The sequence below is a fragment of the Pipistrellus kuhlii genome, unplaced genomic scaffold (genome assembly GCF_014108245.1).
Source record: "Pipistrellus kuhlii isolate mPipKuh1 unplaced genomic scaffold, mPipKuh1.p scaffold_m20_p_11, whole genome shotgun sequence".
Lineage (NCBI taxonomy): Eukaryota > Metazoa > Chordata > Mammalia > Chiroptera > Vespertilionidae > Pipistrellus > Pipistrellus kuhlii.
Window position 1 is genome coordinate 27,533,029 of NW_023425416.1, and position 13,741 is coordinate 27,546,769.

Below are 13,741 nucleotides of genomic sequence, written 5' to 3' on the forward strand. Positions count from 1 at the left end.
CACTAGCACCATTACCACATGACACAACCACAATTAATAATGCAGGGGAAACAGGGTGCAGGACTGAACATCCACCTCGCCAACACTCCTTCAAGTTTACTGGAGAAATCTGAGCCTCTGGGAGTACTCCTATTTATCTGGTATTCAGCCTTCCAAGGCAGGATCCTTAAGTATGTCAGTGTCTAAAAAGGAAGAGAAAAATATCTGCACAGAAGTGAAAGTCGTGGTTCAGTAACATCTTTAATGAAAGTCAATGGGAAATTCTAGTATGTATAGACTTATGTAGATCAGATTATGGCTAGCCAGCTGGAACTACTGAGGGGCTGGTAGAAAGAGAGTGGCATGCCCTGTGAGAGCACCCACCACGTGTGATGCCATGAGGTTGAAGCTCTTTAAAATGAAAACCAGAGCATGAAAATGGTGGCCTAATGGGGCAAGCTTTCAAATGTGACTTCCAATTTCACAGATGGCTTTTTGACCCCTCAGTGCATTAAGGGAGGCAGTGAATGGAAGAACAGTGACTTTCTCCTAAAGATAATATATGAAGTGGCTGTCTGTATGACTTTGACTAGACATATTTCATGGAGTTAAAATATAAAATATTATGGGAAGAGGCAACGCCATGGCTCTTCAAATATATGAATAAAGACATAGGAGCTAAAAAGACTGAAGTGTGGTGAGAGCTTAAACAGTGGCCAACACGAATTAAAGAAGAAAAGACAAAGAATATTGTAGAAGAAAATAAAAGTAGGAAAGAAGACACGAAGCAAACACATCTTTAAGAATACTCAAAAGCAGCAGCAGAGGAGTCAATAAAGAGATTGCTTATAAAATAATGATATTTTGGGATATTTTGCTCCTTTACATTAATAAGGCTGGGTTCACTGTCAAAATGACTTAACTACTGATCCATTAAAGGAAGATTAAAATTCTGCATCAGTCTTTAGGTAAGATTTCCTGAGAGTATTTCAGGCAGTTAGTTCTGTCAGTCTGCATTTCTATTCCCAGCAGTAAGATGGATGAGAGCACATGTGTTTCTTGGGAGAGAAACTTGTCATGTGTTACCATTCAAATCATAGATGTTCTGTAGAAAATATGGTTATGGGTGAGTTTTCTTCTGGTTATAGGGCTTCCTCTTCTATCCATCATGGTTTGTTTCTAAATGCACGCATGTAGGAAAGAAAAACTGAATGCATGGGAAGAAATCTGAATGCATGGGAAGAAAAACTGAAATGCATGGCCCAAAGGCACAGAGATGTCATTGTCAGAGTGGGATACTAGGTCCAACTTTCTAAAAATTTCTATTTCTTTCAAAGTCTTCTCAATTGAGCACTCTACTTTTCCCTTATCTGGATTTTGTGATCCATTTCCAGAGCTATTTCTGAGTCATTTAAAACTACAGCTGACTTCTCTGCAACACCAAATATGGCCACCATGATCAAGGTCCCCCAAAGGTCCATAGAAACACACTGCAGATGGCCAAACTCATCTTCTGGGGAGAAAGATGGTAGAGAACACCTGGAGTGGTGGGCAGAAGATTTTTGGACACCAAGAGAACAGAAACGAGGGAAAGGAGAGCCATACCTGCTCCGATGACCTCTTCAATTTTCACAAAAGATACATCAATCTCCTTGGCAAACTCCCGGACAGCTTCGTTGGGGTCCTCATAAGTGAAGGGGTCAATGTAGATCTTCATTCCTGGGGAGCCTTGTTGGAGGAGATAAGCAGGGTTAACATCCCGAAGAGGAACGGTGGTCATTAAGCATTGGCTGCTGTGCCCAGCAGTGAGTGTGGCTTGGGGATCTCTCCTTGCACACCAGGCTGCCTCTCCTTGCCTTGCTGGGCCTCAGCATATCCCTTCCCTCTTTGCCACACTAGTCTGGTTCTCTGTCCTCTACTTATCCTTCTCCTCCATATTCTCTTCTGAATTTGAGCTCTTGATGAAAAGTGGAACAGATTACTTATAAGTGACAGATCAGGACCAGTTCCCTTACCGGGCGCACACAGAAGGCAGGGAAGCTGATTGATGCCAACCCAATGCATTAGCGGAAAAGTGGTGGTAAAATGGTAGGGCAGATATCAATATTTATCAACTTGACAACTTTCCTGAGTGGAGGCCGCCGTTAAGGTTATTACTGACGGCTATGTCCAGGGCTGGAAGAGGGATGGGGATGGATTTTTTTTTTTAAAAAAAGAGGAATTTGCTATTGGAAAAACCTCAACATATAAACACCAAGACAGTATACTGGAAGAGAAAATCCGAAGAGGGAAGCACAGAAAATACTGATAGAGAAAAGAGCGGTGTCTACATAAAAAAAAAAAATGAGGTGGAATGAAAGAAAAATGGTAATCGAACCCCCCCTGCCTTCAGACACACTGAAGTATGAAAAACAAATAAAATGGTGAACGAGAAACATATAAAGGAATATAGACTTTGTCACTGATGTTTACAGTGGCAAGATAAATAGGTGTGCATGGGGACAAAATAGGGAATTGTCACTGCAGAAAAAATGGATTCAAAAAGTGGAAGAGAGGGGACAAAAACAGGAAATGGAACCCAAAGTACAAATGGATTCATTCACAGTGCAATCCTTCAACATGTTAGCTGTGTCATTAGGCAAAGTATGAAGATTGCTTTCATGGTGGTGGTGTATAGTAGGAGGGTAGGCTTCGAAAGCTAACCAGCACGGTCTAACATCCCATCCTGGTGAAGAGGAGGTATTTTTCCTGCTCACTGAGGCCAACAAGGTCATGTAAGTGTCAGGTTAGCAGGTGAAGCAGATCTGGGAACTCACAGTGCTCTCTGCCCTCAGCTGGGGCCCAAGGCACAGCCTGGACCTCAGGTTCCCTAAGCTCTGCCCCCTCAGGACTGCATCCCCCACTCCAGTTTATCCCCCAATGACTCCCAGCCCTTCACACATGGTGTAGTTTTGACATTTTCATCCAAAAATATTCTGAAGATTGCTCTACAGCTTCCTCAAATTAGTGTTGGCTTGGTCAGCAATTCATTCAAGGATCAAAGTGCCGGAGTATAATCCAGAGGGAGAAGGAAAATAGAGCAAATAATTGAAATGGATATTTCTTTAAAGTCAGAGAAAGCCAGGTACCCTTCTCAGAAGAACTGCTTTTCTGAAAGATGGTTTATTCCCAATCATTAAATAAAATCACTGGTAGCATGCTGGAAGGCCTGCTTTAGGATGATCAATGCCATCCTGGCATGCCCCTTGGAAACCTGGGGATGACAAATGGACTTTGGAATCTGTTGACTGAAATTTGGATACAGCAAATAGATCCTCACCTTTATACTAGAATGTTCTAATCCCTGGGGGGATGCAGGAGAGAAAGAAGCAGAGGGAGAGGGAGAAATAGAGGGAGAGATTCTATTTTAATAACAGTAGAGAAGGGGAAGAGGGAGGTGGTTCATCTCTTTCTCATTTGGTGGGAGAACAAGTGAAGAAGAAGAAGGATTAAAGACAGGTTGAAAGTGTCTGATGAAGCCAAACAAGCAGCTCCAGAAGCTACACTTGAAACAAGATTTTGGAGGCAAGTGGCTTATCTGGGCCCTGATCCTAAGAAGTCCCTGTGAGTGAGTGGGGGAGTAAGGGGTAAGGAAGACAGCCTCCTGAGTCTGCTCTCCAGCCACCACCATTGTGGGGAACTGAAGCAGGCTTCACCCCAGGGAAGCTCTGTGGACTCCTGGACATAAATCACCACACGCTTCAGAATTGGCCCACCCTGTAGAGGAGGAAGCTGTGTCATTACCACACAATTCCCATCAGTCATTGACTGGGCTGCTTGGCCTGCCGTGCAGGTGGGAGGGGAGGCTCCTTGGTCAGAGAGAGCATTTAGATCAATTGGGTGAAGGAGGTCAAATAGAGAGTAATAAAAGGAAATCTGATTTTGGGTGGTGAACACCCCGAAGAGTATACAGATAGTGAATTGTTATATATCTAACATTTCTAAGTGTTATTAATGAATGTTACCTCAATAAATGGATTAAAACACACAACAAAAACGGATGCTGCAGGTGGAAGTCAGTCCCTGTGCAATGGAAAGGTGAGGGCATGAGACGAGGCAACAACAGACCCATGCAAAATGCAAAAGGGACAACAGCCAGTGTTAACAACCTGTGACTTTTCCAAAATTCTGTGCTGAGAGGAGGTTGAGAGCCCAGATGCTGAGGCCCAGAAGTGAGGTCAGAAACACAAAAACTCTTCCTAACCCAGTATAATGCAACAAGTCCATATCCATCTCTTAACAATTTTCTCCTTTGCCAACAGAGGCAATAACACCTCCCTCTGGGATGGTGATGATGATAAGACCACATTGCAAGTGACATGCCTAGCACAGTGCCTGATGTACAGAGGCTCACAAACTGATATACTCAAGATGATTACCAGAAAATTGTTCTAGGAAGTGTTTGGGGAGGGAGGAAGGGAAACAAAAGTGGGGTGGACAGTGAGGGACATAAGCCACTTAGGGTGATGAGTTACTTTAAAAATGACTACATTGTTATTTTAGATCAAGGGCTTTGAAACGATGTATGTTAAGCTGTCCTATAGGATCACTTTCATAGAACCTAATTAAGCAATCTAGAATGTGCTGTAATGAATGGTTAGCAAGTAAAGACATATATAAGGATGAATGAGAAAGGATTCTCAGTTAATGAGCCTTACAGACACTGGCCCCAATGAGTTCTGGGAAGGAGCTATTCCCAGAAGGGAATGGCTTATATCTTGATGGTGCCAGGAGTCTTTTAGGCCAGTAAGAGGCAACAAAGTGCACCTTAATGGGAGAAAGTTGACACTGTAATGACTGGTACAGTTTACTCGCTGAGAGGTTCGCTATCTTGTTGGTGTGTAGAATTATGGAGTGTGTGTGTACCTACACACATACATGCCATGTCACAGATGCTATTCTGGGGCCAGGGGTTTGGATTATTTCACAAGAGGCAGAGAGGTTGCAAGGAGCCTAGGAGTGGTGATGTGGTGTTAATTAGAATGCCTGGCCTCTAGGCAGCAGCAGGGATCAGTCCTTGTTTACCTGAAAGTGAGGACCCCATTGCTACATTGAGGAAAAGAAACTGACATCCAAAATCTTAACAGATGCTCAAACTGGGTGCTTTTCATCTGATAGGGCTGACCTAGGGAATGGTTCTGGCCTGTGCCCTCTGGCTCAGGGGGCAGCGATTGGCTGTCCTAAATCAGAAGAGCTATGTGGCTGAGCACTACACTTAATGCCCCCCCTTCCCCGCCCCCCTGCATTGCCTCGCCTCGTCTCTTCCGGGTGACACTTCTCTCCAGGCCTCTCTCCCACGTCACAGCCAGCCTCTCTCACGTCCCAGACGATGATGAGAGGAAAGAATGCCTTGAGCCGGGCAGAACAGGTCATTTGTCTTTCGGCTCATTTTGCGTTTCTGCATAAATCCTGCATCAGCCTGTTCCTGCTCCCACTTGCCAGTGAGCAGTTTTTAATTATCAGGAAAGTGGTATTTAGTGCAATGAATCACCAGACAGTGAACAAGGAATTCAAGTCAGCTGCCGAGTCAGGCAGCGCCAAATGTTTGGAGACGGGGCTCAGAAAATGCGCTCAGACTGTGAGTGTTGGGGAAATATTATTAGTGGCACTAATCATAATATCGAATGTAATCTAGAGAGATCGTATACGGCGTTTTATAATGCTCTGCCCAATGCTTCACGTTATTATTGTTAATATTCTATAACATTTTACAGTTTCTGGTTATTTTTAAACATGGGATATGTACCTTTGGCACAAAACTGGTATGTATGGATCTAAACTTCTGATTGTTAGTGCCTTGAAAGAGGAAAATATCTTAAATGTTATGATCTTCTAGTTTAGCAGTTTCTATTAAAGATCTAATTTGTAGAAGTTTGCTCTCTGACCTCAAAACCCATTTATGCTATTGCTGGGGTCACAGCCTGGATTGCCTAAAGTTTTAAAGGACCATAGTTCTGGGAGATTTGCCAAACTTTAAACATGAACCAGGCTTTAAATATACTCAGTATGGGGAGAAATAACTCAGCCATGATCCAGAGCATGCTTGCCTGGCATGGAGCAGTCCTTGAAGCAGAGGGAACTCCTGGCCACTGTCAGACACCCCGCCTCATTAGATCCGGGTGCTGCCGAAAGTGACGATGCTGGGACAAATTCTGGGGATGCTGGCAGGTGTGTGGCGTGGTTCTAAAAGGTCACTTGTCAAGTTTACAAGTGCCAGGTTTTCAGGGCAGAACAGAAGCAGGCTGGGACAGGGCCAGTTCTAAATGGTAGGTGACATTTAGGGATGATAAGCGGAAGGAGAAGGCTGCTCCTCTTTGGCCCTCATGTGCATTCAGAAAGTTTAAAATCAGAACCATGGACAACTTTTAGGTCCATGGATGGCATGGCTGTCTAGGAGGCATCAGGGGTGCCAGGAAGAGCCCGATACCAGTATGGTTCTGGAGAGGTAGTGAGTTAGGTTATTTTCAGTCACTGATACCTTGTGTCCCAATAGGTTTCACAGGGTCATGGAAAATGGGGAAGCGTGTTTCCATGTTTCCTACTCTGAATCCAGGCCAGACTTAGTTATCTTCGTGACTCACCAAAATCTGGTCTGGATATCTAAGCACAAGGGTGAAATAGTTTAGGGAACTGCATATAAAATTCTGACCCTGGAAGAGACTTCATACAATCCTCTGCCTCAATACATTGCGCATCCCTCATTTTTCTCAGCACTGACTAGACACCCAAAGAGCATTGTTCTAAGGACTGTGGGAGTTACAGGGAAAATATAGCTCACAAAGTTCTTCAGGCAATTGAGACATGGACAAATTGGGGTACCATGCTGGAGAGTCTAGAGTAAGAGTCACACTTGGAAATAAGCTGTGAATGCTGATGAAAGCAGGGAAGGCAGGAGGCTGTGAATGCCAGTCTTCAATGTCAGAGGCTTAGCAGGACAAGTCACATGGTCATGCATTGGAGAGGGAGAAGCTTGAAGTGGCATGAGGCACAGCTCAGAGAGAGGACTGCCACTTCTTGGAGTGAGGAGACTGTGACCAGCTTGAATGTGGAGAGAAGGGGCGTCTGAAGTCTGAAGTGGAACAGCACTGATGAACTAGCACTAGAGGAGCTCAATTACCAAACAAAGACATTAGGAATGCTGCCGTCGGACACACAGAGCTGACAGCTGTTCCATCAGCAGGGGAAGGATGTACTGAGCGAGGCATCGGGGAGTACATTTTGCTGGTAGGCTGCAGCATTCACATGCATTGTCGGGGAGGAGCTAGAGGCTGAGAAAACAACTATGAGGTTGCTGTAATCATGCAGGTAGGAGATAACAGCATTCAACCATGAGAACGGAAGAAGAAGCAAGAGAAATTTTAAAGGAAGACGTCACACACTTGGTGCGCAACTAAAGATGGGAAATGAGGGAGAGACAAGAAGAATTCAAATCAATTCCAAGTTATCCAGAATGAAGTGGTACTGTGGACCAGGTCATGGACATAGGGCAAGAAACCCTATTGTTCAGGAAGTTGGCACATGTGATTTTGGACTTCGAATGCACAGATGAAATATACAAGTGCTCAGAAGATAGTCAGAAAACAGAATGGAAAAAGAGCTGGAGGACAGGGCCTGGAGTTTAGATTTGACTGGCACATGGGTGACAGTTGAAGCTGTAGATGTGAAGGGCTGAAGATTCAGCAGTTTCTTGGATTGAACCTGCCAGGAAAGGTCAATGGGAAGTAGAAACAGTTTGCTTTACCTGCTCCGAGGCCTGAGACCAGGACAATGGATGGTTGTCTTGCTCCATGAAAGAGCAGGGGTTCTGGGTGCTCAGCCAGAGTTCAGGGAAGAATACAAGAGGGGAGCCCCAGGGTGGGCAACGAGCTTAAAGAGCAGTTGATCTGAGGATCATCTTCCTTCCATGTTCTGTGTGGAGGTTTACCACCTTGTCACACTTTGTACTTAAAACAAGTTATTGACTAATATGTATCTGTGGGGGAAGGAAAGTGGACCAGTCTACTTGCAATTGAGGAAGGTATTCCAGGAAAAAGAGTTTAACATCTTCCTGCTTCTTTGGTATCAATGAACAGAGAATGTAGGTCCTTCCAGGCAAGACTCAATGGTTCTAGGCCAGTGATCGGCAAACTGCAGCTCGTGAGTCACCTGCAGCTCTTTGGCCCCTTGAATTTTTAGCAAAGGCCAGCTTAGGAGTACCCTAATTAAGTTAATAACAATGTGCTTACCTATATCGTTTAAGTTTAAAAAATGTGGGTCTCAAAAAAAATTTCAATTGTTGTATTGTTGATATTTGGCTCTGTTGACTAATGAGTTTGCCGAACACTGACTGTTCTAGGCCATTGAAATCCTGCCAGGAACATGAGGGCCACAGTCAATGAGCTCAAGACTAAGTTAACATGGTTGCTAGAGGCTCTGGCTTAGAGCCAGCAGTGGACACATGGATGAATCTAACTCATTCAATTTATTTGACATTTAATAAGCACCCACTGAAAACAGCCACCTTTTGTACTTTGGGGTGTTTCCTTCTTTTCCCAAAGGCTCTCATTTACTCATATTCAGCTACACATACTCCTGATACTTCCAGAACAAGCAGCCAATATGTCCAGTCTGTCTCCCTCCTCCAGGGGGTAGACCTGACCTTCACCTTGGTACTAAAAGTGATTTCCAGTGAGCTAGATAGTATGTTCTCTACAGTTCTGGAACACACACTCCACCCAGGGTCAAGAAAGCCAGATGCAGAACCTTGGACTTAGATGTTTTTCTGGGTCTAATCTAGTCCCATGTCCCATCTAAAGCAGGAATCTGCTCTACAACATTCTTGACTGAGATCTATGCTTGAATGCTTTCACCTCCCCACCGAGCAGCCTGCCTCTGTGTTGGACAGCTCCAGTGTAGAGGTAGAGGATATTCTTACACTGAATTACACCTGCCTTCTTTGATCTTTCACTCAATGGTTCCATTTAATCTCATGCTGCACAACAGCATGTCCTTTCCTTGGCCATAATGTGTGAAGCTTGATGATGACCCTTAGGTCCCTGCCTGCCTTTCTTCTACATCAAACTGGTGTTTCCAAGTCTCAGAGGTAACAGATTGGGAGTTGGCACCCCCCACAGGCAGGCTGCTCTCTCCTGAACATCTGCTTTGCTGACAACATCCTTCCTGAAATGGTCCCCAGAATCAAGAACATCACTCCAGATGTGTTCTTACCAGCACAGAGGCCAGCAGGTCTGTACATCACCCCCTCTGATCGGAATTTCCATAGGGACTGCAGAGCCAGACAGACCTGAGTTTAAAACCTTGCTTTATAAAGCACTAATTCTAAGACTCTGGACAGGTTACTTGTCCTTTCTGAGGCTCTGTTTCTTCACATGCAAAATGCACCTCATGGTGCAGTTATGAAGCTTAAATTAGCTAAGATATAAAGTACTTATTACACTAAGTGCTTGAAGTTGGAGAAGAGGCCCTGGACTGTGAGCCTCATCCACCAAAAGGTGGCAGGGTTTGATTCCCAGTCAGGGCACATTCCCAGATTATGCGTTTGATCCCCAGTTGCGGGAGGCAACTTCTCTCTCTCTCCCTCTTTCTCTCTCTCTCTCTCTCCTCCCACTCTCTCTCTCTGAAAAGAGAGAAATAAAAAAAATCAATTAAAAAGTTAGAGAAAAGTATTATTCCACATCAGTAACAGTGTTGACTTCTTTTTAAATCAGATACATATCACTCATATTAATTATGTGGTCAACTAAATACCTACATTTTCCCCCACACACAAATAGGTCTCCTCCTTTCCCATACCACTTCCTTTTTGTTTTAACCCAAACACTAGACTCCAGATTTATCCCTCCAACATTCCATCTTGCAGATTTCGAATTAACATTCAATGCTGATGGATAGTTCTGAATTTTGATTCTGTCTTCTACGGTGTTAGCTCTGCTCTCCAACTGTTACCTACAAACTTGATAAGAATCCCTAGGCCCGCACCTGACTCATGAATTTAAAAAACACTCAAACAAACAAGAGATTGAATTGGACAAGGACTAGAATAAAACCGGTGACTTCCTGCCTGGCTGACAAAGTCACTAACCCACTTTCTTTCGACATGAAGACAAGCTCTGTACCCACTTTACAATGCTTTCCCTTAGAGATTATCAAATATTTTTTGCCAAAATAAACTGCAATTTCTCTTGAATTTACTAACTGTGCAACCACAGGAAGTGACATGAGGGTCCCATTATTTTTTCTTAATAATCCTGTGATGGTTCCTGATGATCACAGAATTCAGTTTTTAATGCCCAGAGCCCATCTGCTCCAGCCTCTTCAAGATTTGGCAGGGATCAAGCTCACTCTTCTGTTCTGTAATCTTAGTGCTCTGCTCTCTTGCTTCATGTGACAATGTGAGTATTGGCCAGTCTACAGCCTTTGGGCATATACCCTATTTGTTTCTGTTTTCCTCAAAACTTAATGATATTAGCTCTGTGATTTTATTAGCTGTTGCCTGCAATACAAGAGGTAGTTCTGTAAGGACTGCTTTTGGAAAGTCCTCAACCTCTTACCAAGCCTTTACATTCATTCCTTTTTCCCAACCTTACGCACTCTATCCAACTTAGAAATCAGCGACGTGTCAACCACTATCAAGTATGTAGTTACCTAACCCCCTAAGTATCTAGTAATGTTTTCCAAATGTAAAATCAACTGAAACATTTTTAAGATGGGTTCCCAAGCCCACCTTGGCCACCTGGGTCATACTGTCCAGGCAATTTTTAATTAGCCAACTCTTCCTGAGAATGGCCCATATAAATAAACCATGAGAGCACACCATGTGTCTGTCTCTTCCTGGACATGGGAAACTACCCATCCTTAAACACGAACCCCAGGCTCCTAGGTACTACCATCCAAGCAACCAGAACCATATCCAGCACACTTTCCCTTCCCTCGGCTGCTTTAGAAGTCTGTCTTCTTTGTAATTCAGTTCACCTTTTATAAATGCCTTTCCCCTCTATTCACAACTATTCTCTTTTTATCCAGTCCCTGCAACCTGGCTCCTCTTTGCCTTCCCTGTAGTCTCTTTCACCCAAATCCAAAGCCCCCTTTCATATGCCTGTCATGTCTATCAGAGGATGGACATAGACCAGTGTCCCAGAGACACTAATTGTATTCTCAAATTGACCAGATCTGCCACATCGCATTGCATTAGAGAAGGTATTCCACTTGCAGACATTTAGATGGTATCTCCCTCAGCTTTCACATCATCCTGGAAGACAGGTCTGGGAGGGCAGGGCTATGGTTGCCCCATGTCCTGCCTGCGGGGAAGAGAGGCAGGGCCTTCTTGGGCACCGATGAATGAGGCTGGGGTTCTCCTGGAGGTTGCTGTCACATTACGCAGGGAGGTACGGGCACATGGATGGTCCAGTTATAGGCCCATTCACATGACGCTTTATGAACCTTTCTGCCTCCTACACTGGGACCTGGGGGGGGCGAGGGAAGAAGGATGTAACAAACCACCAACCAGGACACTCTGAATTAGTCCTCATCCCATTCTCACATGCTCTTGACTACCTAGCACCTTGAGCAATTGCAACATGGGAGCATGTCAGAACCCTGAGGCAGAGGCCAGGAGGCGGGCAGGTAATTCTGATGCACCCTAGAGGGGTACCTTCACTTGGGAATCATACATACAATCCCTGTCAGCAGTTAACGCACAGGTTAATATGAGTAAAAGCATCTGCAGATTATGCAGTGATGCAGAGAGTCAGGCTGCAGGAAAGAGAGAACACAATAGGGTTTTCCCCTCTAAAACCAGTGACATCTGGTTAGAATAGAGGCTGAAGGTAGCCTAGAAGGGGGAAAAGGGAGGGTGACGGTAAACAGGATTCTGAGTTTTTCAGGAGCAGTGTGTGTGAATTTAGAGAGAGGCCGCTCTACTGAATCCCCTCCCCTGGTTTATACAGTTGATGTGGGGCTGCCTGGACACAGTGCCTCTGAGCCAGCCGAACCCATGCCTCCCTCTCAACCATGACTATCTGAACAGCAGCCCAGCTGCCTGGAGCTTGGTTCTGGAAATTTCTTGGTCTTAGGTTGCAAGCCCCTGGAAAACAAGATCGTATCTACTGAGTAGCCATTGTACAACCCGAGCCAGCACTGGTCATGCTCAAATATGAGCTCCTTCATGGTGAAGCTGCTGCGTGGTTGTCCTGGAGACGTAACCTTGGTGAAGACTTGAGTTTGATCCCTGAGAACTTTTGCCTTTGAGCTCATTTTTGCTCCCAGAACTGCCCATTGAAGGCATGCTGTGTGTGTGTGTGTGTGTGTGTGTGTGTGTAGATAAGGCCTATTTTCCATGTTCACCGAGGTGTGAACAGGGAGAAAAGGGCTTACACTTCAACAGAGGGTGTTAGGTGACAGGAGGCTTACAGAAGAAGCCTGGATGGCGCAGCACAAAGTGCTGGGACAGACTGTGGAGGGAATTCGTCGAATTTGAAAGGAATTATTTAGAAACAGAATGTGTCCACTATAAGGATTAAGGATATGGTTTTCTGGAGGAGGGAAGGTGGCCCAGCTGACCTAGTGGGACATTTTCAGACTCTGCAATGTTGTAATTACACAGATAAAAGAATAATTCCAACAAAAGACTTCATGCTGCATATTTTTGAGAAGCAGTTTTAGTTATAAAATTCATATATATATATATATATATTAAAGAGTAAGATAATGAGTGAAGAAAACTTTTAAGGTACTTTTAAAAAGAAAATACTTGGGAGATATCCCAACACTTTGGCCTCTTGGGCTCTGCTATCTTTTAATTCCCTACATTCATGTTCTCTGGCTTATCTGTGAATTTGGTTAACTCATTCCCCAGCCGCCCAGCTGGATTAGATAAGGGGGAAGATGTTAATAGGGAACCCTCCATCTTTCGCCACTGTGTCCAACTTCATTGACTTGCTAAACCCAATCTTTCTCTGCACTCCTTGTCCTGTAAGGGCTTATCAATGCAAAAGATAATCTGCCTGCCAGGCATCCAACGAGTGCCCACAATGGGCAGACAGCAGACTGGGCGGCAGCCTGTGGTTCCTGAGGGCCTGCGAAGAGAGGCGGTGCTGGGCCACTGGGCGCTGGGAGGGGCTGTGGTGGAGACCAGCCAGTCTGGCTAGAAGGAGCTCTCCAAGCACTTGCCTGCTCCACTCCGTGGTTTTTCCAGGAATCAGTAGGGGTCTGCTTTCTACTCACCTCGGCCCGTGCTGTAATGCTGCAGCTTGTCACTGTACACAGCCTCTTTGCTGTATGCCCGTTTCCTGTGGACACAAGGAAGAGGAGCTCTCTGAGCCTCTCTGCTCCAGGGACCTCCTCCCAGGGCTCCTGTCCGGGGCGGGGGGGCGGGGGGAGAAAGGGGGGCTCACACAGGCATCTTTTGGAATGGGGAACTGCTTCTCTCAGTTTAGATGTTGCTCTTGTCATGGTTAACACTCTAGCTTGACACCCACTGTGGGCAGATGGGGTCTGCTTTCAAGTCTACAGGCCACGCAGAGCAGTGGTTCTCCTTCAGAGCTTGGGCAGACTCTGGAGGATGCCTGTTAGTGCTCTGGCTGCACTGCGGCACTGTAGGCCTTTGCCCAGCAGAATCTGGGCTAACCACCAAAGGCAGTAGCAACCATATTAAAAATTCACAAGGCCTTCAGGGCCAGCCCTTCTGCAGAACTTGGAGTTCCTCTTTACTTCCTCGGCTCCCTTC

The 13,741-nt window shown here is 45.1% G+C and overlaps 1 protein-coding gene across 1 annotated transcript in view; it reads right to left on the reverse strand.

Annotated features, from left to right (window-relative positions):
* Positions 1–13,741, reverse strand: part of EPHB1 (EPH receptor B1) — a 401,650-nt gene that overhangs the window by 64,488 nt on the left and 323,421 nt on the right. The window contains exons 9-10 of the mRNA XM_036431378.2: positions 13,240–13,304; positions 1,585–1,707 (exon numbers count right to left, since the gene is read on the reverse strand). Coding sequence (XP_036287271.1) covers positions 1,585–1,707; positions 13,240–13,304 — 188 coding nt within the window. The remainder of the gene's footprint in view (positions 1–1,584; positions 1,708–13,239; positions 13,305–13,741) is intronic.